This window comes from Kogia breviceps, chromosome 5 (genome assembly GCF_026419965.1).
Source record: "Kogia breviceps isolate mKogBre1 chromosome 5, mKogBre1 haplotype 1, whole genome shotgun sequence".
Taxonomy (NCBI): Eukaryota; Metazoa; Chordata; class Mammalia; order Artiodactyla; family Physeteridae; genus Kogia; species Kogia breviceps.
Window position 1 is genome coordinate 75,219,179 of NC_081314.1, and position 26,154 is coordinate 75,245,332.

A 26,154-nucleotide genomic window follows, 5' to 3' on the forward strand; every position below is an offset into this window, starting at 1 on the left:
AATACCTTACAAGGTAACTGAAATTCCAGTTTCCAGGCTCAGCAATGCTCTGGCACTTTTAACTTCCCCTCAGGTCACACTTACATGGGCTTCCCTTGGTAAATCTTGAGTTCAGCCATTGCCAAAAAGCAATCAGTCCGACCACTGCTTTCTCTGGCGTTTTTCCATGGGTATTAACTGCCTCTCCCTCATATGAATGAATTTCTGATTGCACAACTGAAAAAAAAGTGAAAAAATTAAGTCAATGGATTCTGTCTTGGAAGCAAAATTGCTGATATTTCACATTAATGTCAGTAAGAACCAAATAAACAGGGTCTGTGATTAAGACTTACCAATGAGCCAAGTGCAGATTGCCCTCCAGACTTTTCGCCCCGGATGTCTTTGTTGACAAAGAAGTGCCTGGCCTTTGAATCAGTGGGGCATCTTTTGGAGGGACTCTGGTTTCTCATGACAACACAGACTTTTGTGTGTGTGTTAGCCTGAGGGACTCCTTGCCATACAAGGCTATGGTAAGTAAAGTAACTCTCAGTAAGTCATAAACCACTGCAAGCCTTACATACCACAATAATGTTGTGCCTCCACGGAACAAGACACAGAACAAAATTGGGGACACAAAATTCCTTTCATTTTAAGGCCTTCACTGTTAAAGATTCTGTTATCTAAGAATTACCTTCCCTTTTCTTCACTGATTATTCATCGTCTTAAATCACCATCCCTACAAATTTTTCTAGAGTTGCTAAATTGGCAGATTTGGAAGCTTTAATTCTCTGACCACTTAAAACCAGATGTCATGTCTTAAGGTCAGATCAGAGGATGCTACCCACCTGCCTTGCTAAGAACCTTGTAAATATCTACTCTATGCAAAAATAAATTTTGAAATGTTCTTTCATCAAAAAAAAAGAAAGCTTGAGAGATGTAGGGAAAAAAATTATGTGTCACATTTAATCTCTTTTGATTTTTGCAGTTATGAATGAGGAAATAAATAATATTCTCATGCCAATAGCCAGGGAAACTAAGATATAGACATAGTAACTAATTTGTTCAAAATCATAAATCAGAGAATTCTGGGTTAGAGCTCAGACCTGCTTGACTCCTAAGCTTATACTCTTAGCTGCCATATGCCATTGCCCGAAAGCGACACTTTTGAGATTGACTTTATCTATCTGAGTGCTGTGTGGCCCCCATGATGAGGTCAGACATGGGGTACTTGTCGTGAGCACATGACCTCAGCTAGCATCACTGTTCCTACTACCCCAAAAGCCAGCTCTGTCCACCCGCACAGGCTCCAGGTGCAGGCCTGAGCTACCCAGTTTGCCCTGGGACACCTGCTGTGCTAGGTTTAGGTGTGGGCAGACACAAATATTTGGCCTTTGCCAAGTATGACTCCTGGCATCCAGACCAAATAGATTACAGGATCCCTCTAGGGAGGATCTGAACTTATAAAATTGTCCCCAGATCAAACCAGTTTCCAATTAGTCATGGATTGTGCTGAATTCTTGAGGCTATTTAAGAAGTCCTTATCCAATTCTCAAGGCTAACCTTGGGCTGGGTCAGGAGAGAACTGACTCAGCTTTCAGGAAAAAGCATCCAGCCAGCTGTGGAGCCACTTTATCTTGTACTTTGCCCAGTTCCTGAGCAGACCAGGAACATGGTGTGGCCTTGGGGCTCTGAGCTGTTTTCTCAGAGTGCTTTACCCCTAAATGTTCCTGCATATGCTTCCATGAAATGCACCTTCATCTCCTGGATAGGTATCTCTCCTGTCTTTATAACCTGTGTTTCCCTGGTCACATAAACCTGGGACCGTAGTCAAAAACAGGATCACAGAAGCAGTGCCATGCTGAAGTCTCTCCTGAATCACTGAGAAGATCCACAGAATACTGCAGTAGGGCTCCTGGTGACAGGATGGTCTTCTCTCCCACACAGACACACAGAGCACCACTCCGAGATGATCTCTGCTGCTTCCATGAGGCTTCTATGGGCTTTATCTGACCTGGAGGTTAGTTGCAGGGGACCCCAAATTGCACGCCACTCAAGTCACACCTCCCCATTTTCCATCTTCTTTAGCCACTTTCTACCTCCCTTAGCCATTTGGAGACATGCTCAGACTGTTTATAATACTTATAGGTCTCTGTGTGACACCCTCAGCCAGTAGCAAAATGCATCTTCCTCTGGTGCTCACACAGTCGCATCACTGCAAAGTGGCAGAGGCCACAGGTGGATTCCCTCCACTGTGCTTTTATCACACTCTGACACACCAACCACAGAGTGGGCCCCTATCTCTATGCTTCCCCCTATATCTATCTCTATCTCTACCCCTACCCCTATCTCTGTCTCTATCCCTATCTCTTTTTCCATCTTTATCTCTATCCCTATCTCTTTCATCTCTTTCTCTCTCTTTTCATCACAGCTTTCTGTTCCTTGGGCCCTTGCAAAAGTTTGTAAAGGTAGGGTGAAACCAGAGAAGAAATTGGAAATGCAGAGCCAATTATACTTAAACTCTCCCCCTGTTCCCTAATATCCATTGCTTGGTTTTCGAAAAAGTTTGCTTGCCTCAATTCTCTCTTCCCTCGGGTTGAGTACCTTTCTAGGAGAGCTTTTGCACTCACAAATAAACCTCTAATGTCCTCTACATATTGAGATGGTCTTTGTAGCATATAACCAGCTCTTCTAATTCCACAGCACACCTCCCCCACCCGCTATACAAACTATGTATATGTATATGTATATGTATATACATATGAGCCAAACTCATTAAGCACAACATTGGAATCACTATACTTTTATACTTTTGGTTGTTTTTATTCGTAGCCCTAATATTTTAGTTAAGCTTCTTTGTACTGAATGGAAAACAGATGTTCACAGACAAAGGAGGAGAAATAAATCAACAAAATGTCCCAGTGATTATATTTTTTATTCAATCATGCCACAGCTGCTTGCAGAGCCTCAACCATGGCCCTGTGCTGCGTATAGAGTGGGAAAATGAAATGAATCAGGCTTGGTCCCTACCCTCAGAGAATGTGCTCCTAGTTTAATGGGGTTGTGTAGGCATTGGAGGAAATTGAAACACTACTGGACGATAATACAAGGTAAAAAGAACATCCTGCTACCCAAAGGATGGGTATGTAGAGTGTGATGTGCGTGCAGATAAAAGAGGTCTCCCATTTGGTTTGGCAGATCCGGTGGCATTATAACTGGATCTTGAGAAATAGGTGGGATTTGGATGTATGAAGATAAGAGTAACAATTATAGAGAAAACAGCATGGGAAAAGGTATTGTGGTGGGAAAGTGGTTACTGTATGCTGTGAATAAGTGAATTACAGAATGCTGGGAATAATAAGTGAGTTACTGAGTATGGGAATGACAGTTTGCTGCATTATAGAGTACAAGGATGAGAAATGTCTGAGATGAGACCAGATGTGGCCAGTGCAAAGGGTCTTAAATTCCATACTAAACAATGTGTATTTTATTGGGTAGATAATTTAGATTATGAAAGGTTTCTGATCATGGACGTGGCATGATCAAGTTGGGCGATAAAATTCATAGGGATCTTGAGAAGCAAAACTAGAAGAGAGACTTCAGTTGGGGAGACCATATAAGAGATTCTTACGTTCAGGCAGGTGGTGGCCAACGTCTTGGAGGAGAGGAAGTTCTACTCGAGAGATACCACCAAGAGAGCGTGCAGGGATTTAAGAACTGATTGGAGGGGGACAGGTGGGACTCTTCATTGCATGCCCATGTTTGTGGTTACACAAGGAAAAGTCCTCACTTACCCACAAAGCCTTCTTGATATCATACAGAACCACCACTTTTGGCTTGTGATACAATGTGAATGGTGCCCCCTTGAGCTGTGCAGTGCATAATACATGCAACGTATGTGAGACCTTCTGGCAGCATTGTCACCCTCATCCACAACTTCAAACTCAGCAGAGTTCCCATAGTCAATATGTGTGCAGCCTTTATCACAGGCCAGTGCGTCATCAGATTTTTCATGAAGCTGAAACACTAAGGAGAGAGAATCGAAAGGAGATGGCAAGGAAATAGAGCTGGGAGAGTCTGGATAACCCTTTGAGTACTCTACATTCAAACATGGATGTTGCTCTACAACATGTTACATTCTTTCCCCTAGTGGATTAGATGATTTGATTAGCAGAATCTGGCTAGGAGTGAAAAACATAAAGGACCTTCATTTGGAAACCTGTAGACTAGAACTTTAGACTCAGGTCACCCATTTCCTAAGTGTGTGATCTCAAACAATTGGGATTTTTTTCAACCTCAGTCTCCTGAAGGGTTGCTCAAGTATTATGTAGAAAACAAACCGAGCTAGTGGGGTGAGGAAACCCTTGGATAAAGTGGTCGGGTCAGGGCAGACTTTTTTGAAGAAGTGACCAGTGAGCTGAAACCTGAAGGAGAAGGAGTCAGCCATGAGGGTAGGGGTTGGTGGGAGTCGGTGGGGGGGGATTCAAGGCAGAAAGGATGGCAAATGCAGTCTTCCCAGGGAAGGAACAAGCTTGACATGTTTGGGAATGCCAGGGTGACTCACTCCTAAGGCTCTGTCAACACCTCTAGGAGAGGTGTGTTTTGTCATTGTTGTTTTTATTTGTATGTTTGTTCAATTTTGAAGAAAGTCATTTCATTGATAAAGTTTAGAGCGTTCTTTTAACAAGTCTAATGGAACCCAAAGGACAGCCAATGTTGTGTGGCAGCAATTTTCAAGGTTTTTTTCTTAAGCATAAAGAAGTGAGCATAGTACAAAGTTGCAAGAGAATTCATATAACCCTAAAAAAAGCTGTACAAAGTAGGGGCTGAGCAAAGTTCAAGCAGAGATACAGGTTTTTTCTTCTGGAGACTGGAGGCAAAAACCAGAGCTTTATCTGATCTCATGACGTAGGCTCACAGATCTCTGGTTTTATGATTTTACTCTCTCAGCTGTGGGAGTTGACCTCTTCTGTGATTGATGGTTAGGTCCAAGAGAACTAGGAAAACTAAAAACCCTTTCTGGAGGAATTCATACTCATGATGGCAATCCAGTGGACAGTTGCCTTGCTTGCCTTCTTGATTGTTGGTGCTGCAAACATCCTGGGGAAAACAACATGGAAGTGTGACACAGCAGAGACTTCGCAGGCAGAGAGGTCCCATGTGTGAATGCAGCTCCAGCTCCTCCACTCACGAGCTGTGTGTCCTTGGACCAGTTATTAAGCCTTTGGAGGATTTGGTATCTCATGAAAAGAAGGAGGATAGTAATCCTTGCCCTGCCTTCCTCCTAAGACCGTCATGAGGCTTAAATAAAAGCACCAGTGTACGGGTGTTTTGGAGACTGTAACGTCCTGTAACAAAGCAGGGAATAATAGCATCTGCAGTGTTAGAAATGCCTGGGACTTTGTAAAGATGTTGCTTTGACTCAGCATTACTGGAGGAGACCACACCATTTTATTATCCAGAATGAAAGACTTCACTGCGGAGAAAGAGAGACTGATTTTAGAACAACAGAATGATAGATTTTACTTGCCTCCTTCGTACAGAATAAATTATTATAGCATAAACAACATACAAGCCTCTGAATATATAGTCACTTTTTCCAGTCATCACATCTGCAAGTGTGTAACACACACTTCTGTGAGCACATAAGGATGTACATGGCACAGCCGTACTTCTATTCTCTATTTCCATCATTCCATATTTAGCAAGGCGAGCCTGGAGTCAGGGTTCTTCTCTATGGGTAAGAGCTGTATACCTTGGAGTAAACATACAGGGAACCCTCCCAAATGGTTTGGACCAAGTGACTATGTCCTTTGCTCCTCCAAGTCCTGGTCAGGAAAGCATATCGGGCACAGGTAGCACTGCCCTTGGATTTGGGGCACTGTCCCATGTTCTTTTTCTCAAATTTTTCAAACACCTCTTTCTGAGAAAATACTCACATCCGAAGTATCCCCCAGCTGTCAATTTGGCAGTCAGGGCCCCACTCTGTGCAACTTTTGTCTAGGTTCCTGTCCCATCAGAAGCCACCTTCCAAGGTACAGAGCAATCAGCCTGTGCATCCTCACCACGGGTCCTACCCAGCCTAGCCCCCACAGGGTCAGTCTGATATTCTGTGTGGGCAGCAGTCGTAAAAGCTTCACATCACAGCGTGAGACTGAGACACTGGGCGTATCAAGCCTGAAAGGAATCCTGCAGGTAATTGAGTTTCATCTGATACTTGACTTCCCTTGCTAATTGGTCTTTGAATATCTGCTGCAACCACCAGTGTCACGGAGTGCACACAGAGGTCATCAACTTCCACCTCTGGCAGTGCTGACTGTTAGGGTAGTGGTCTTCGTGTCAGGCTGAAGCCACTCCCATCGTGCTCTTCACCCACTGGTGGTGCCACCGGATCCAGGTCCGAGCTTTCTCTCTCACAGTAACTCCTTCAAGTGTTTGACTACCATTCTGGCATCCCCTGAATCTCCATTTTTCCAGGCTAAGCACTTCCCGGTCTTTCGCTCACTGCCTCTAAGACATAGTTCGTCTCAAGAACCATCTTTAGAATGAGTCCCTTTTGGCCAAGGTTTTATGGCTGTTTGGCTGGTGAGGAACCAGAGTCCTCCCACCCTGTTCCCTGCCAGCTGTGTGTGAATTGCTGAGGATGGAATCATTTCAGATCAAAACAAAAGCAGCTCAGAATTGCAGAAAAACAGACACCTGTGGTTTGGGGTTTGGTTTGGTTTTTAACACACCTCAAGCCTAAGGCTGGCAGGATGCCTTGCATTCATTTGAACAGAAGGCCCTGGTATGAGCAAAGGCTTGCCTCCTTGCACCCGGCAAAGAAGAAATTCACTCTTTGTTTGACTGTGAGATCACACCATGCACCCCTGCCCCGTTGGAGCTTAGTAATTAGGACGTATTTGGAGGTAACAGCAGGTTCGCTGAAGATATGTGTCCAAGGTCTGGGTGTGCTCTCCTCACCCTGAATCTCAGCTTTCTCATCTGTAAAATGCTGATGGTAAGCCCTTCCTTGTCTGAGTTCCAGGAGGATTATGTAATTCAGGTGGCTAGTGGAGGTGATAGCACTTGGTGAGAGGCTTTTCAGAGTATGAACGGTGCACCCCACACTTGCTCATCACTAGGCTGCAGACTATCTCCAGCTTGCCCCTGCCCACAACTTTAGAAAAATGAGAACAACTATCAGTTTTAGAAAAAGACATTCAGAGCTTCCATATCACTGCCAAGGCTGACTCTGTCAAAGGAAACATGTCTTTCTGTACTGAGGAAGACAAAGATCCTGCAGCCTGCTCTAATGATTCTTCAAACCCTATTCTAAAACCAGAAATGACAAGGTAACTTTGTGGCTGAGAAACACCATTGTTCCAGAATTATCTGCACCATGTTCCAGAACCACGCTCAGGAGTTAAGCCGGGTAAGGGAATGCTTGCAGATGCTCTTGGGAAGTAGCCAACCAGCCAGGGACTCACTCCCTGCCAGGAATATTCACTTAGTATTTGATGTTTGTCATGAAAATGTTGCTTTTGCTTTAAAATACTATTTGTGGATGTTTTCCTAGAATTCAGTGCTGTCTGATGAGCTCAATATAACCAAATTGTACTAATGGTAAAATAAGGGAAATTTTTGTTTTCTGAAATCTAAAGCCTCAAGCTTAAGAAATGCGTACGTTGTATGAGGACTTATGTTAACGATAACATATAATGTTGTAGCACAAGACTAACTTTTCTCAAAAATAATAGAGCAGAGGAGTAAAAATTCCTGGAATTGGGCACACGAGATGCGGGGTTCCTAAAACATAGACGTTCACAGAGTCAGGGGCCAGAGTTTAGTGGACAATTCTAGTGCTCTTTGATTTGTGCTACTTTCTTTTCTTTTCCAGGAATATAAGCCAGACCAACTACGTAATTTGGGGGATGCTTATTAAAAATAAAGACTTTCAAGATGGCAATAGCAGAGTATTAAACCAACAATGGGACCTTTCCAAGCATGAGGTCCTATGCGACTGCCAGTTTGTATGCCCGTGAAGCCAGCCCTAAATACAGGAGAATGTACTTCCAAGTTTCTTTGCCAAATCCTTGGTTAATGTGGTATGAGTGATGGGAGAGATGTGTACCACTTTGACACAGTGGAGAGCCTCCATCCTCCTTCCCCAATGCAATATACATGGAGTCCTTGTGTGGAGTCAGTGGAGCCGTCAGATTGGAGCAGTCACCACTCCGAGGAGGGCTATTCTAAAGAGCCACTCGGATCAAGACAGAAGATCTTGAGTGTTAAGACACTGAGATACTGGAGTTGTTTGTTATTGCAGCATCGGCTAAGTCTATCCTTACTAATACTTAGGGGAAGGCCAGAAATGGAAGGAAACATCTCAAATCTGAAAAGTGCCATAAAGGAAAGGAAACCAGACAGTGAAGAGTGGTGTGATGGTTCTCATGCATTTGTTTTTCTATCAATGAAATAAGAATTCAAAAATGATCTTTAACATGTTTACAATTCTATGCTACTTTCCCTCAACTCACTTAAAAAATATATTATCTAAGAAGAAAGATTACATACTCTCCTTCTCCTTTAGCCTCCCAATCTCTTGGCCCATTGCCATCCCTGGACCATTCTTGAATCATTGAACACCTCTAATACTTTCAGAAGCCAAGGGAAAAACACTCTCCTAGGGCAGTGTTCTGCTCTGTAGAAAGTATTTTATCAAAAAGACTTTAATTTGTCACCATGATTGGGCAGGTTTTTGATTCCAAAAACTCTAGCTGATATTGTAAGAGTCTCACTGCTTAAAAACAAATCACTGAAACTGGTCCCTTTTGTCATCATTACTATGTTATATAAACTTAGATATCACATTGCCTTCAAAGTTGTTCCTCGTTGCTCTCAAACACCGGGTTGCTATAAGACACTCCCCTGCCACACGCCGGCATGTCAGAGTAGGAGGTCTGGTTTATGGGGGGCCAACTGGGGTCATTTGCCAAGGCCCTCTGCCATATCCGATACTGGCTCTTTGATTGATAGCCAAAGCATCTTTTGATTATCATCCACAGGGCTCTATTTTCAATGATGACCTCCTGCAAAATAAAAGAGTTACTGTTTACAATCAGAGGTTAATTGTTTCCAGAATACAGCCTTCCATAGATCCTCATAAGGCACTATTACATTGACTGCTTCAATCTAGCTTGACAAAGAACTTGAGCCTCTGACAAATCCAAGGCGATTTCATGTGATAGGTCGTGGCCTCTCAAACTTTTCCACTTAAGAAACTCTTCTGGAAGAAGAGAGAGAGAAACAGTTTCAAGAATCCAGAAACATAGCTTGAAGTAGTCTGCCTCAAGGATTTCATATGTAACTTAAATGTAAAGGCATCCAAATTCTGCAGTTCACTCCATATCACATCTGTATGTGATTTAATATAAATGACACTTAAAATTATCTACTACCAAATGGTATTGACCTTATAGAAAGACATGCCATGCTTATGATGTGACTTGGGTGTACCCTGGCACATCACTGTGTAGTCATGAACACAGGTAAAATTTGGGATGTGGGCCACAGTTTTGGAGCTGGACAGATCTGGATTTGAATCCCAGCTCTGACACCTACTATGGGCAAGTTAATTACCCCATCTGAGCCTCAGTGATTAGAAATAATAATTCCTTCCTCTTATATTTGTCATTAGGATTATATAACTCCCCTTACAATGCAGAGCATGGCATGGCATAGTTACTTCCCTTTACCATTCTTCTGAACTATTCATTTAACAAACGGCTGTGCATTGCAGCCTTATTCACATAAGCCTCCAAACTTCACCTACAAATATTTCACTGCAATGCGTTTTTTAAGATGACAAAAGATATGTCCTTTGAAAACATTTTGGACTGGCATTTTACTTCATGAGTTAGACTGAGCCTTGAATAGAGCCCAAGTTATAACTTACAATACATAGCACATGAGGGGTTATGTTAAATTCATTTTTTCATCATATGTGGTCACAGAGATTGACCATCTTATTATTATTATGAAAGAAACAAAGAGGAAAATATGAGGACACAAGCTGTCCCATAGAATTAGAACTGGTTTTGGTGTCTGTCGGTGGTATCTTTGCGAAACTGAAAGAGTTAATTCTGTAGGATTCTACAAGGAACTTTTCTAGAGATAGTGGTTTCCTAAAATCCACCCATCTTTGACATCTGAGTCCACTGCCCATGGAAATAATAGAGAACAGCTAGTCTGAATATTCCTCTAAAAACTGATCATCTGTCGACAGGCTGTTAAACACACACAGCCATCTTATCAGCATCTTGCAAACTTCAGGGATCACCTAGCCAAACCTGTTCCTTTACTTTCCCAGACCAAGGGTTTTTTGTCCTCTTTAATTAACAAGAGAACAGTAGTTCTCCTTAGAGCTGAGATAAGGCAGGATCATAGGTATTCAATTAAAGGTTTTAAAGTCTAACATGTCCAGGAAATCTTAGCAGGCTTCATACAAAACAAATGGACACACACACATGCACAAGATATTAGTGCTCTACACAGCATCTTGAGCTTTGTTACAATTCTACAAATGTGATGACCTGTATTACTTTGCTGCTCTGAAAAGGGAATCAAAGAAAGCACTGAGAAATAATCCGTCCTGTCACTGTACATTGTAAATTAGATGTAGAATGAGAAACAAAAGGAAAGCCTTGATGATATACCATTTCTTAAAGAAAAAACCAAAACTTCATCACATGAACTCTTCTGACAGACATGCAAATAATTCATATATATATATACACACACACACACATACATGTATACACACACACGCATTCACACAATGCATAAGTAATAAAAGGGAGGGTGTTAAAGCTATCCACATTAGCTCCTCTGCCTGTTAGCAGGAGGTTAGATCATGAGACCCAGCAAGTAAGGATAAGGTCTCACTCAAACTTGTTTCGTGAGTATCAAATTACTGTGTCCATCTGCTGGGGGTTAGCTGGCTCACTTCTTACATTTAAGAATGGAATAAACCTTTACCCAGCTCCTAACAGAATAAAGCAGTTGTTATAGCTAGTAAGATGACTTGCCATAGTTTAATGGCAAGCAAAAAAGAAATTTATACCCAGATAACTATAATGCTTGTCTTCTTTCTCCCTGTAGATTGTGATCTCTACCCCTCTGCTATTATTACCCCTTTCACATCATGCCCTAATACATGGCACAAGTTCAACAAATGCTTATGGAAAGAGTGAATGAATAAATGATTGCTAGACACAAAGTAAGGAATGGTAAGTACCACAAGAGATAACATAATAATAAGAGCTTATATTTACTAAGCGCTTACTATGTGCTTTTCACTGTTTACATTTCATGCTCACAGTAACCCTCTGAGATAAGGTACCATTATTATTATCATTTTGCAGATGAGGAAACAGAGACACAGAGAAGTGTAGTGACTTGACCAAAGTCAGACAACAAGAAAGGGTGGAGCCAGGATTCAAACCCAGATAGACTACTCTGCAGCTATATTCTTAGCTGCAAATATACTGAAGGAGAACGGCTTCCTGCTGGGGGATTATGGCAGACTTGGTTGCTTGATTACCCTACAGTCCATTCCTCCTGGCTCTTCCCTGCCCACCTTAAAAAAAAATCATAACTAGTCTAAGCCAATTTGTCTAACTTTTTGGCATAGATCCACTTTCCCAGAGTCCTTTTCTACTAAAGCTGACTATGAGACAGAGTTCTAAGCAATGAGGCATGAGAAGAAGTCTTCTGGTGGGCTTCAGGAAATTTTTTGCTTCCTGATAAAAGGTTCATACTTGTGGGAAAAAAAGCTTCCTGGTACCTCTTCTTCCATTTTTTTTCCTGCACTGAAAACAGACATAAAGCCTAGCTACATGGGAGCTAGCTGGGCCCCATAAGCAACAAGCACAAACATGAAGGCCAACATCTAAGGATGGTGAGACAAAAAGGTGGAAGAATGCAGAGCCCCAATGATCCCACAGAGACACTAAACTAGATCTGAAGCCACTGGCTTCCAATCTTCTTGTTAAGTAAGTCAATAAATATCTTTATTGTTTAAGCCACTGTTTGCTGAGCTTTGTTACTTGCCTAACTGATCCACGCATCAGGAAAAATTCATGAACAGGCTAATACTCAAGCTGTGCCACAGAGGATGGAATGGTATTTCAATATGCAGAAATGGGGAAAGATGTACTAGACAGAAGAAATAACATGATCATGGACAGGAATAAGATATATACATAAGATTATCCCTTAAAGGACAAGGACCATCTTTCTGCAACTCCATAAGAGGACTCTCATGGCAATGCTCTTTTATTAATTCGGTGGCTTTGGGGACCATATGATTTAGCACAGGACTCCTCAGTGTGATTCCTGAGTCAGCTGCATCAGAATTACCTGGCAACTTATTAGAAACAAAAGCTTGTATCTACTTCAGACCTACCAAATCAGAAATGCTGGACAATCTGTGTTTTAACAAGCCCTCCAGGGAATTCTGATGCCCACTCAAGTTTGAGAAGTCCTGGTTTAGCAAAGAGATAGATGCTCCTTATCCTAATTCTATGTCCTGTTCTGCCACCAGCTCCTGTGCAGCTTTTACCCTGCTTAGTAAGGAAGGCTCCGGAGCTCCTGCATACAAAATACTGCAGGGCCGTCAGGCCCCAGGTGCGCCAGCCCACCACGAATCCACCCTCCCTGGAACCAGTCTGGGTTTGTAAGTGAAAGCAGGAATGGGGACAGATGGAGTCTTAAAGCTCATCCCTCCTACAGAATGGATGCCTTTTCTGGGGCGCACCCTCCCCAAGAGTGGGCTTTAAGAAACGGGGATTGTGTCTAACAGCATTGAAGGAGGAGAGAGTAAAGTGCGTAGTAAGGCAAAGGGGGAGCACAAGCTCATTTTCCTGGGGAAATGGAGCATAAAGAATAAAAGCTGGGAAAAGCTCACTCTGAATCTCATTTCCCATCTGTAAAGTAAAAATGATAGAAGTTGTTCAGTGAAAGAAGCCAGACACAAAAGGCCACATACTGTATGATCCCCTTTATATGAAGCGTCCAGAATAGGCAAATCCATAGAGACAGAAAGTAGTTTAGTCGTTGCCAGGGGCTGAAGGAGGAAGAAGGGGAAATAAGGAGTGACTGCTAACGGGTGTGGGATTTCTTTCAGGGTGATGAGAATGTTCTAGAATTAGACAGTGTTGGAGGTTGCACAACTCAGTGAACATATTAAAAGCCACTGAATCGTATATTTTAAAAAGGTGAATCTTGCAGTATGTGACTCATATATCAGTTTCTTTTGAAGAAATTTGAATGAATTGAGTTGGGTCTCTATTTGTGAATTTTAGAAATGGATAGGACCTTCTCCCATCCTCCCCAGCCCCACTTTACAGATAGGCAAACGAATACCTTGTTTGGAATTCATCAGAGGGAAGCATCATTGTTCATGTTGCCAAGGAAGAGAGACCCCTGCACTGTTGAGCCTTGTCAGCTAAAGCTGTTCCTTTTTCAGAATCCCAGAGAATGCCTCCACCACCCCAACTAGCAATCAGCAACCTGAGGCCACTTACCTCCACGACAAGGGACACAATGAAATTGGAGCCGAGCATAATGACAATGTAGACCCTCCACAGGACAGGAGTGCAGAGCAGCTGGTGGGAGATGAAAAAACACAGTCAGTCTGAAGATTAATTATGCTGCAAAAACTTCATGCTGTTCACAGTGTACATGCAGGGCTTCTAACCACTCATTCTTGTGAGACACTAGACACCTCTGATGGGCAACTTTGGCTTGATTTTCTTGGAATCGCGCTGCAGTCTGAAACTCAATTCATCCAGCTCGCGTTCCTTCCCTCTGTCCTTTGCAGGGTGCAGACCCACATCATAGTGTAGCACCCTCCCCACCTCCACTGGCTTCCTAATCTTTTCTTTTTTTCCCCTTCTTAGGTAATTCTTCCAATAACTTTCTTACACATCTCACCTCACCTGGATATCTCCATCTCAGAAGACTTGGACAAATGTAATAGTTTGCTACTATTTGTGTAAATGTGGTAGAATATACATATAAGAAATGTATATGTACACATGTATAATACATATCTGAAAGTATGTAAAATAAACTGGTGTTATTAGTTGTCTCCAGAGAGAGGAACTGGTAGTCAGGGAACAAGGATGGGAGGGAGGTTTTCACCACATAACTTCTCTAAACTTTTGAATTTTAAACCATGGAAATGTTTTCTCTATTTAAAAACAATATATGAATTTTTTTTAAATGAGCAATAATTAGGTTGCAAAGCAGCATGATTCCATTTAAAATAAAATAAACTTCATAAATCAAACACACATTTATAATATATGAATTTTCAAAGATGGAAGGCTATAGTCAATAATGTTATAATTTTCCTTACCTGCATAGTTACATTTTCTAAAATGCACCCATAATTTTATGTAATAAGAAAAATAATTATTTTTAAGGTGAGCAAAAATCCTCTGCAGAATCTTTTGAAGTCATGCTGGCAATGCCCCTGCACAGGTTCCTTCCAAACCAAATGCATTCCTTATTTTGTTACAAGAGGTCCCAGAACCTCTGAAACAGTCTTCACTAACTAAAGAGTGTAACTAAATCCAACATGTTTTAACCTTAACTTCGGCAGGATTAAGGAATTTTAACTCATTTAGAAGACTAGTGGGCAAAGACTATTTATCTCCGTGAGTACCTAATCTAATTCATGAATACAATTATACTGTTAACCACAGTAATACAGTCATAAAAATGAAAAACTGAATGCAGATATTAGTTTATATGTCAAATGTCACCATGGGTTTGTGAAGGTGTTGCTGGTTTGGAATGCACTATGTACTCCAAATGCTTGTCTACATTTAGGAACCTGATCTGCAATGATCAGTCAGTTAGTCATTGCCATTATGTGCCATTCACTATGCCAGGCACTGGTAATACAAGAATGAATAAGATAGGATCTTGGCCCTCATGAAACTTATCTTTGAGATGGAGAAGCAGACAGGCAATTTTACAAAGAACTAAAAGCTCAGTTCCTTTTATCATCTCTTCTGTATCCTATTTATTGGTCTAAAGGACTTTTATTAATGATTAGCTTCTAATTCAAAAGAAGAATAGATTAGAGGAATCAAAATATACATTTTCCCTTGCTTGAATATGTAAAATTTCTGTCTCTTCTAGAGTTTCACAGTTGTCTCAAAATTACAAAACTGTAAGAGAGTACTTGAGGTAAGATATGGATCTTTGAACATAAGTTTTGCAGACATTAAGTATGTAATACAGAAAAACACGTTTTTAAAGAGTTAAAAAAAAAAAAAGATGTAAATACAGATTTGAGAATTAACCCTAAAAGTGTTTTAGGCAAAACTGTTTTAAACAGTTTCAAAGCAAAACCATTTAAGAGAAAATTCTCTCACATTTGAAAGAGAAAATGTATAAATAGAATTTCCAATCTTACCAGGATCTCTTAAAGGAAAAATGTTCAATGCTTTTGAAATACTTGAAATCAAGGCTAGACAGAATTTTATTTCCCGACCAGCTTAAATAAAAAATATGAATAAATTCAGCATTCATTTTCACCCTACCATCTCAAAAGAAAAATAGGTGTCAAGAATCCATGTCAATTGCAATTGTGGCCTGCTTTTTGAAGTCGGGGTGTTATATAAGTATAAAATATCATCATATCCCAGAGATAAGACTTACATCCAGACGCCTATATAATTCTGGAATATCGGCAAACAGAATGAATAGACACACACTCAGCTGTATGACCAGCACAAGGACAAATATATCTGAGGAGATAAGAACACAAGCTATCATTTAGAGAAATCTGAGTCCAGAGTATTGCATCCATTGATACACATATTCTAGATTAACACTGATTAGATTTACTTGATTTCTACATCCAAACTCAGCAAAATAGATGAAAAGTACTCATTTCTATGCAATGGGTCTCACCTCTACGATTTCTATGTATGTCCTTGAGGTAAGTGGAAAATTTCACATGCATGTTATATATTTCAATTAATAAAAATGGGACATACATATAGGGTAATACAAAATAATGTTTTCAATAAATGCCTTGGAGATATCCAAGTATCTGAGTCTCTTTAATGCAAATCATCTGCCTCACATGTATGTGTGTAGCTGATTCACACTTTGTTATAAAGCAGAAACTTAACACACCGTTGTAAAGCAATTATACTACAATAAAGATGTTAACAAAAAATCATCTGCCTCAAATCCTTTTGGGGGGGGGGAGGAGGACTGTAAATAAACAAATGTTTGAATTGCAATCATGTGGAGATCAGTATTCGATTGCTTCCTCATCCCAAGAAGAAGAGCAAAATAACTTTCCCCAAACAGATTTTTCTGAGGATATTGATTCTTCAACTTGTGCTTCTAAATTTTCCCAATTAGAGGGGTAGTGATACTATGCAAATACATGTCCCAAAAGCTAAACAGGTCACCTACTTCTCCTAACACTCACCCCCACCCTCAGCCTGGACTGTAAGGAGGTAAGAGGTACTTTGGCCAAGAATCTCAACAACTTTCTATAGTCAGGCTCCTCCAGGCTGGACCCGCTCCCAGAACTGCCAATCACACAGTGTCATCCTGACCATTGTATCCATGGCAGGAGACACTTCCAACTGAGTGCTGTGACCCTTCTCCCCACCTCCTCTGAGATGAATTCTGACAAGTACTGACAAGCAGAGAATTAAACGTGTCTTCCCAATTTGGAGTGAACCCATGAAAAGATACCCAGAGACAAATTTCTAGGGAAGGGAAGTGGTGGATTAAGAAACTCTAGTATTTAACGCAGTTTTGAGGGAGGTAGCAAAGGACCAGGAAATAAGGCTGCATGTGTTTACAGAGCCCTGGAGTGGAAGTCAGAAGACCCTAGATGAGTGCCAACTCTGCAATTTCTCCTTGAGTGACCCAGGAGTATATCTGTTCTCCTCTCTGATGACCTCTCACCTCTGATATGGTACAGTTCTACTCACAGTTTGTGTATGTGGGCTGCCTAAATGGTTTTCCTTTAGAGAAGACAAGAGCCACAATGATACAGTTGATTGTTCCCAAGAACCATATAGTAGTGTTCTCAAAACTTGTGAAGACACCATTACTTCCGATCTTATCCGGAGCAGTTGGAGAAATGGTTAACTTTGAGGTGGTTTCATTTTGCACTGTGCAGGTACTAAAAAGGAAACCAAAGAAGCTAATGAAGTGAGATGACAAGCCCTTATGAAGCATATGTATCTACACAACTACATGTCCTCAATGCTTCTATAATTGCGTACACTTTGGGAAAGAATATACTGAAAAGTAAGGAGAAAGAAACCAGCATGTATAGATCTATATTTTGGGTAGATGGATAGATGATTGATAGATAGATGATAGATAGATATCAATAGATAGGTAGCTAGATAACAGATCCAACAAGTTATTTATTCAATAAGTTGGGCACCAATAATGTATTAAGACTATGTGAGAGAAAAAGATATGAGTAAGTCATGACACTTCCCTCTATTTGCTTCAGATTTCTGAACATTTACTAGTAGTGTGACTGTACAATTTATCATCCAACAGGCACAGATTTGAATGTGAAAGGAAAAAATATAATCATTTCTTTGGGATATCAGGCTTAAAATAGGGCTGCCTAGTCAAACTATAATGCATGGTCACCCTAGATATAAAAGATGGTCAGAGTTTACTATCTTTCAAGATGAGCAAAGATAAGTACTAATGGATGATGCCACCAAACTGTGCTACAAAGAAGAGATCACTGGAAAACTGCCAAGGACCTTAAGGAAGCCAAAGCTTTAGTAGAATGAAGACCCATTTGCCTCCCAACATATGGGCCAGATGATGTTTGACAGAAATTAGAATGTGATAATCTAAGGCTGTGATCGTACCTGTGCATCCCCATGGAATACCAAGGCTGCCTCTGAACCAGAATGAAGCCCACAATGTGCATGGCCAGGCTGAGAAGAATGTTGAGAATCACAGAGAGCAGCAGAGGCGGGGAGATCAGCCGTCCTGCAGGTCTGAAAGGCACCAGCTTGGGATAGGCACCATTCAAATTCACTACAAAATAAATTCAAGTTTTATATGTATATGAGAGAAGGAAAATTTTGTATTCTTCATCAGAAGAATGGTGTAACTTCTTGGGCCCATATATCTGAGGAAATTGACAAATTGAAATATTGATACATCACAAAGTAAGGGAATAAAACAATGAATTAATTCAAACTCAAGTCATATGAGGAATTCTTGAAAGAGAAGACATAGAACAACAACAAGATGCCCTTTTCCCCCCTGTTAAATAAGCAAAGACTATTAAATTATAGATGAGGAAGTGATGAAGTGAGCACTCTCATACACTGCTTGTGGAAACGTATATTGACACAAAAATACCTTCTGCAGGGCAATTTGGCAATAAATATGAAGAGATTGAAAAATGTTCATAACCTTTGACATAGCTATTCCATTTCTGGAAGTTTATCCTAAGCTAAAAATTCAGAGATGTAGGAAGATGTTCATCACAGCATCATTTACAATAAATTGTGGTACATCTCTATAATGAAACAACATACAGTCACTAAGAAGTAATGTTTTCAAATATTTAATAACAAAATGAGGAGTGACATCAACCAAATGGCAGATTAGCAACTCCATTATCCCATCCCTCCACAGAAACATTGAAAAACAAAAGGAAACTGCCAGAAGCAACTTTGTCAGAACTCTGAAAAACAGACGGAAGTTTACAGCAACCAAGCAAAGGCTGAGTCAAGAAAAAGACAACTTAAAAAGGGGAAGAAAACTTTGTGGCATTTTTACTTGCCCTTGCCCCCCTCCCTCCTTAGCTCAACGGCAATCTTGAACATGGTTGTCTGCATTCCCAGCGGGTGACCCTGGTCCCTGGTTACAAAAGGGGAAAAGCAGACTTTATCCATAAATTATTGCGTATGTCTGTTCTAACCTGTCTGGAAGCTACCTGGAGAACTGATGCAAGGTGTTCATCTCTGTTTTGCCTAATACAAAACTTAGGGCGGAAAAGCAGCATACACTCCTTAAAAACACTGTAAGGCTAACAAGCTACCCATAGTCATGGGGAGCAAAAGATTACAGTTGAGACATAAAATAACCACCTGAAGCCTAGAAAGAAAAGTTAAGGAGCATTTATTTGGAAAATTATGGTATTCAAAAGTACCTGTGCATGTTGGAGAATATAGAAAGCCATGTGCCTGCCAAAGATGTATGCTCAGAAAAGACCAGAAAAGACCCTAAGCTTTCAGCCCTGGATAATCGCTAGACTCAGCACAAGCTTAGTTAAGTGTTGAAGTGCCCCAGAACAGAACTAGTCTGCAAAGACTGGGAGAGGTATTTCTTTGTTCATGTTTTCAAACTCATGGAATTCAACTCATGGATATCTCTGTCAAAACATTAGTTGAACAAAAGCTAAAGCAATAGAGATTTTAGTGACCACACATGACAACTGATCTAATCTTTGCAAAAATAGTTTAGAAAAGTCACTAAATAAATGGACTACTACAGTCTTCAAAAAGCAGCAAAACAAAAAACATCAAGCCCTGGGGAGGGGAAAGAATCTGATTTCCAGAGTTACAACATTATAATATTTAATGGAATAAAATAAATTGACAGAATTATTTCTGAGGAAGCCTAGATGTTGGACTTACTGGGCAAAGACTTTAATACAATTGTTTTTTTTTTTTTTTTTTTTTTTTTTTTTTTTTTTTTTTTTTGTGGTATGCGGGCCTCTCACTGTTGTGGCCTCTCCCGTTGCGGAGCACAGGCTCCGGACGCGCAGGCCCAGCGGCCATGGCTCACGGGCCCAGCCGCTCCGCGGCATGTGGGATCTTCCCGGACCGGGGCACGAACCCGTATCCCCTGCATCGGCAGGCGGATTCCCAACCACTGCGCCACCAGGGAAGCCCAATACAATTGTTTTTAACAGGCTCAAAGAACTGAAGGAAATCAGGGAAATAATGTGAACAAAAGGAGAGTATTAAAAAGAGAAATTTTTAAATGAAGCCCAAAGACATTCTTTTTAAAGAATCCTCTTTTATAATTTCTATCTCTTTATTAATGTACTCATTTTGCCCAGTAAAGGTAATTATTTGGGCTAATATAAAATCCTATATTATTGTATTTGTGTTTTTTAACCCAGCTTTTTATTCCTACATGATTTAAAAGACAAATGCATAAAAAAACAATTATATACATATGTTACTGGGCACACAATGGATAAAGATGTAATTTGACAACAACAGCATAAAAGGAAGAGACAGACCTATAAAGTAGCAGAGTTTTTATATGCTACTAAAGTTAAGGTACCTATTCAAACTAGATTGTTACACATTTAGCATATTACACGTACCTCATAATTATATATTATGTAATAAAAAACCTACAGTTTAACATCACATTCAAAGGTGAAAAATTGAAAGCTTTCCCCCCTAAAATCAGGAACAAAACAAGGATGCCTACTTTCACCACTGTTATTCAGCATTGCATTGGAAGTTCTATCTAGAGCAATTAGAGAAGAAAAAGAAATTAAAGTCATTCAAATTGGAGGAAAGAAGTAAAACTATCTCTCTTCACAAGTGACATGATACCAAATAGTGGAAATCCCAAAGAATCCTCAAGAAAACTGCTAGAGTTGATAAATGAATTCAGCTATGTTGCAGGATACAAGATCAACACATAAAAATCAGTTGAGTTTCAACACATCAACATTAAAATGTGGTATATATATAATGGAATATTATTCAGCCATAAAAAGAATGAAGTTCTGACACATGCTACAACATAGATGAATCATGAAAGTATTATGCTAATAAGACATGCCAGAAACAAAGGGATAAACATTGTATGGTTCAACTTATTTGAAACATCCTGAACTGGCAAATTCATAGAGACAAAAAATAGTTTAGTGGTTATCAGAGGCTAGGTGGAGGGGCAATGGGAGTTATTGCTTAATGGGTAAAGAGTTTCTGTTTGGGGTGATGAAAAAAATTAGACATAGATAGTGGTGATGGCTGCACAATGTTGTGAATGTAATTCATGCTCCTGAATTGTACACTTAAAAACAGTGAAAATGGCAAATATTATGTTATGTATAATTTACCACAATAAAAAAGAATGAAAATATTTACACATAAAAAAGTGGTCATAAAGTTAAACTAAGAAAACCAGGATGCACAACTATTATATAGAAAACATAATTCAAATTTCTTTATCTATACGTGTGTGTGTGTGTATAATTGGAAGGGAATACATCAAAATGCTTTAATTGGTTAGCTCTGGATAGCAGGATATAGGAGGATACAGGTGGTTTTTTTCTTTGTTATCTCTTGCAATGTTTTCCATCTTCTTTTCACAATGAATTATATCAAAAAATAGAGAATAATATGGAGATGCTTGTTATGGGAAAGAGAATAATCACAGAAGAAATGAGAGTTGTTTTCAAATATCTGAAGAACTATTCTGGAGAGAAAAATCAGACTATTCTCTGCCACCCCAAATGGCAGAACTGAAGACTGAGATGGGTGAAAGTTACACAGAGGTAGATCTGGCTTGATGTAAAGGATTACTCTGTTAACAGTAAGGACTGTCCAAGGATGTTCTTACAGTAGATTTAACAAATATTTAATGAGCTCCTTTGATATGTCCGGCACTGTTAGAAGTATTGGGAATACAGCAGTGATCAGGAGAAACAAGGTGCTGTTCTCATGAAGTACACACACTGAGTGAGGGAAGGCAGGCAAAAACAAATAAAAACATAGGTAAATATCTAATTTTGGATTGTGAAAAGTAGTGTGAAAAAAATAAAGCAGAACATGTGGTGATAGAGAATAACTGGCTTGGTAAAGGTGAAGAAAAGAGGGAAATTAAGGATGACTCCAGGTCTTCGATGTGAACAACTTGGTAGATTGTGGTACTATTTCAATAGAATACAAGCTCCATGAGGAAAGGAATTTCTATGGTTTTTTCCACTGATGTATATCAAGTGCCTATTACAGTAAGTAGTATACACCAGACACTCAGTAAATATTTAATAATTTTGTTGAATATCAGATCTGATAGAATAAAGCATTCTGTTTGGGCACATTAAGTCTCCATCCTGTTAAATATCCAAGATTAGATGCTTGGCAGCTGCATTTCCAGAATTTAGGATAGACATCAAGCAAGCCTAGAGACATAAATTTGGGATTCATCAGCATACAGATGACATTAAAGCCATAGAATTGGTTGAAATCACTTAGGGAGATTGTGTAGATTGAAAAGACAAGAGAACCTAAGAACAAGCAAGCCTTGGAACATTCTAAAAGTTAGAGCACAGGTAAAGGAGCAGAGGCCAGCAAAAGACATGAGAAAGCTGTATTCATTAAGGCAATAGATAATTCAGGAGTGTGTGGCATCACAAAAGCCAAGAGAAGAAACCTTTTGAAGGATAAGAGTGCTGTTGAGAGATCCAAGTACAATGAGGAAAGGTAAGTGATCAGTACTGTTGACTGCAAGGAACTCATTGGTGGACTTGACAAGAGCAGTGTTGGAGAAGAGACAGAATAGTGCTTACCCTCCTTGAGTATATTCTCTGAAAGCAAAGCTTTTGAGCAAGTTTTTTAAACCATAAGTTGGAGTGATAGCTGTTAAGATTATGATGACAAGGTGTAAGATGAAATAGTGGAAACAGTGTGAAAGCAAGGTCAGGAGGCATGTGGAAGAGGCAGTTTAAGATTGGTACTTTTTTTTTGTATCGAAGTATAGTTAATTTACAATTTTGTGTTAGTACAGCAAAGTGATTCAGTTATATATATATATATATATATATATACTTTTTCAGATTCTTTTCTGTTACAGATTATTACAAGATATTGAGTATAGTTCCCTGTTTTATACAGTAGGTCCTTGTTGTTTTCCTACTTTATATACAGTAGTGTGTATATGCTGGTATTTTTAATGTATCAGTAACGTGGACCCTCCCAGCCAGTGGTGTCTGGAGCTGGCTCATACGAACTCACAAGAGCCAACTGCCACTAAGCTTTAAGCCAATTATTAAATATGGCCATTATTAGAAGAATACTATAAAATTGCAATTAAATAAATATTATCTTAAAAACAAAGATAATGAATACTCAGAACTGATAATGTCCTAATGATTTTACTACAGTTTAGCATTATCTCTGTTCTTAAAGTTAATAATGGAGATTGAACGTAAACGTGTGTCACATCTGTAGCCATTACATCATGAACAATTGTTTTTTAACTGAGGAAATATTCTTCCAGATTTTAAGAACTATTATCCAAATTAGCAAATAAGTTGCTCACATGACTGATGAATGATTAAAGTTTCAGCATAAGCCTCTTTTGTTTTGCTCACTCAGGTAAAGAAAAACGTCAACGAACATTCATTCACATCAGAACTATTTCAGTCATCAATCACAACAATACATTGACTTTGATGAAACTCAGTTAAAGGATTCTGTGAGAATCCATTGGCTAAATGGAGTTTGCAAGAAAGAGTAATGTATACTTTATTGTTATTTGATAATTGCTCACTATACATTTTTCTTTTTAGTAAAGCTTATAATATGCTTCTATGCATATGCATATACATGCATATCTACAATTTTTTGGAGAGCTGGCTGTTACATATGTGCCAGGAAACCACTGTCTTCCGCCAAACAACTGCACAGGCCCAGAATCCAAATTCATGCCCGTGAACATTAGAATCTGGCTGATTGAAATGAAATGACAATAGAATTAGAGATGGCAAGTGGACAAAGTGGGTCTACTCAACTGTTTGGGAAGTTTGAGAATAAAGGGGACAGTAGCTAATGGTAGATTTGGGGGTCATAGAAGAGGTTTTAAAGAAAGAAGATACAAAAATATATTTATCTGCTGATTGGAATGATCCAGTGGACCAGAGAAAAGTTGGTGATAGAGAAAAAGATAATTCCAGGAACAAAATCCTTGAGGAGGTAGGAGCAGGTAGGATTTAAAGTACAAGTGTAGCTGGTGGCATTCATATATAAGAGAGAAAAGCAGAGAATATGGTAAAGACGATGGATAGTGGTCAGGCTGGGGAAAAATCCCATAGCGGGGAAACTGGAGAGACAATTCATATATTAGTTAGGAGGTGGTGGGTGAGAGTGGCATAATGGCAAGATTACATTTAATCTCTGTTCTAAATCCTGAGAGGTTAGGATTGGAAATGGGAAACATAAAAGCCATTTAACTTCTATCAATTGGGCACATTTGGGCCATAACTATACCTAAAAGCACACTTAAGTCAGTGTTCCTGATTTTCAAGATGCTTTTTTTCATTATAAAGGTTTAGTGACCATTTATAGAAGCTCTATATTTTGTGGAAAACAGCAAAACAACGAGCCAGCTTTTCCTTTGCTAACACTTTCAACACTTAAAACTGAAGATTCTATTTCCTCTTTCTCTCTCTGCATACCATACCCCTTTGGGAATAAGTCACTCATCACTGCGGCTATAGCTGCTACCCCTCAATGGTGGACTAACCCTGCAGGGGCAGAGAGAAGCAAGTGGAGGGAAGTATCTCTGAGAAGAAAATTTTAAAGACGTCTTACTTGTTACACCAATAAGAGTTGTAATGGCCAGATCCTGGAACAGAAACTGGTAATTTGAAAGGCTGTTTGTCTCCTGAAAATAAAAAGGAAAGTGGCTCAAAAAAGTTATAACCTCCTGGATGAAATGTGACATCAATTGCACTCATTTTCTCACAGCAACATAGGATTTTCAAGTAAATTACCAAGGAGATGGTATGGTCAGGGGCCTGGTCATGTTGGCAGGGGTACCAAAGACAAGCCTGCAAACTCCTTTCTAGACAGGAGGGCCACTGCAGTGTGCTTTCTGGGCTGCTCCTTTGAGCATCAGTGTCACCCCTGTTGAGGGGAACATCTCACTCTGATTCATCTCTGCTCTCTTTTCTACTTGTTAGCAGAAAGGCTGGGGTTTGGTCTGGCACAACAAAATGATACTTTCCCAATGGTCAGTGACAAATGTGTGGTGATCTTACCTAAATTTCACCAATGGAAAATGAGAGTAACTAAACCCACTATTTGCATTCTTCGGTGTTGTTAGAAAGTCCTGATAAAGCATCTTGATATTCTTGAAAAAAAAATGTTCATGTCTTACTGATTTCAAAAAACTTGCTTCCTTCCCCCCGCCGCACCCCCTTCGTGGAAAGGAGATAATGATGACCCATGTTTAACTCTACTTTTGAGCATAATGAGTTATTGGGATTCCAAAATAGGACCAAATTTTCATAAACAGCCTCTCCTTTTCCAGCCCATTCATCAGTGAGAGGAAAAGGACTTATATAATCTGAAAATAACGGAAGTAAAAACCTTCATACCAGGAGCAAGGGGGCAAGACATAGAGATGAATCTAGATACCTTCAGCACAAATGGAATTCACTTTCTCAGTGTTACTTAACAGAATAAGCCCACGTGTTGAGCTCACAAATACTAGATATGTCTTTTCTCCTTTTATATTTTGTTAAATAGTAAAAACCATCACAAGACCTATGTGCTTTGGGGGGCATGATATGCCAATTTTCAAGTCCCTGTATTCAGGGAATCAGTGATATGCTGCTTTGTACTAGCTCATGAAAGTCAACTGCTAAATTTTCAGGAATTCCGTGAGCTGGTTTTTAAACACAGCCAATATAAAAACTTAAATTATACAAATTTACCATTAAATTATACTAAAAACATAGGTAATAAATAGCCAAAACTCAGCACTCTCTAATCATTTTCCTACATTTAAATATTATCAATGGTCTTAAGGTTATTTACAACTCTTGTATCTATTTATTTATTTATTATTATTATTATTTTTGTGGTACGCGAGCCTCTCACTGTTGTGGCCTCTCCCATTGCGGAGCACAGGCTCCGGATGCGCAGGCTCAGCGGCCATGGCTCACAGGCCCAGCCGCTCCGCAGCATGTGGGATCTTCCCAGACCGGGGCACGAACCCGTGTCCCCTGCATCGGCAGGCGGATTCTCAACCACTGCGCCACCAGGGAAGCCCCAACTCTTGTATCTATATGGTGCAAGTACTATGGAGTGGTATGCTGCTGTATAATACATCTCTTCCCAACTC

General features: G+C 39.9%; 1 protein-coding gene across 5 annotated transcripts in view; it reads right to left on the reverse strand.

Moving 5' to 3' along the window:
• Positions 1-2,803: 2,803 nt before the first annotated feature.
• ATP13A4 (ATPase 13A4) overlaps positions 2,804-26,154 on the reverse strand; it is a 153,917-nt gene continuing 130,566 nt past the window's right edge. For 2 of the 5 annotated variants that reach the window (XM_067035343.1, XM_067035345.1), the window contains 7 exons: positions 24,618-24,690; positions 17,907-18,078; positions 16,995-17,188; positions 15,694-15,782; positions 13,545-13,625; positions 8,833-9,047; positions 2,804-5,452 (listed from right to left, as the gene is read on the reverse strand). In XM_067035343.1, coding sequence (XP_066891444.1) covers positions 8,835-9,047; positions 13,545-13,625; positions 15,694-15,782; positions 16,995-17,188; positions 17,907-18,078; positions 24,618-24,690 — 822 coding nt within the window. In that variant the 3' untranslated portion in view covers positions 2,804-5,452; positions 8,833-8,834. Of the gene's footprint in view, positions 5,453-8,793; positions 9,048-13,544; positions 13,626-15,693; positions 15,783-16,994; positions 17,189-17,906; positions 18,079-24,617; positions 24,691-26,154 lie in introns of those variants that run through there. The other 3 variants (XM_067035344.1, XR_010840930.1, XM_059064016.2) reach the window with 3 other exon arrangements.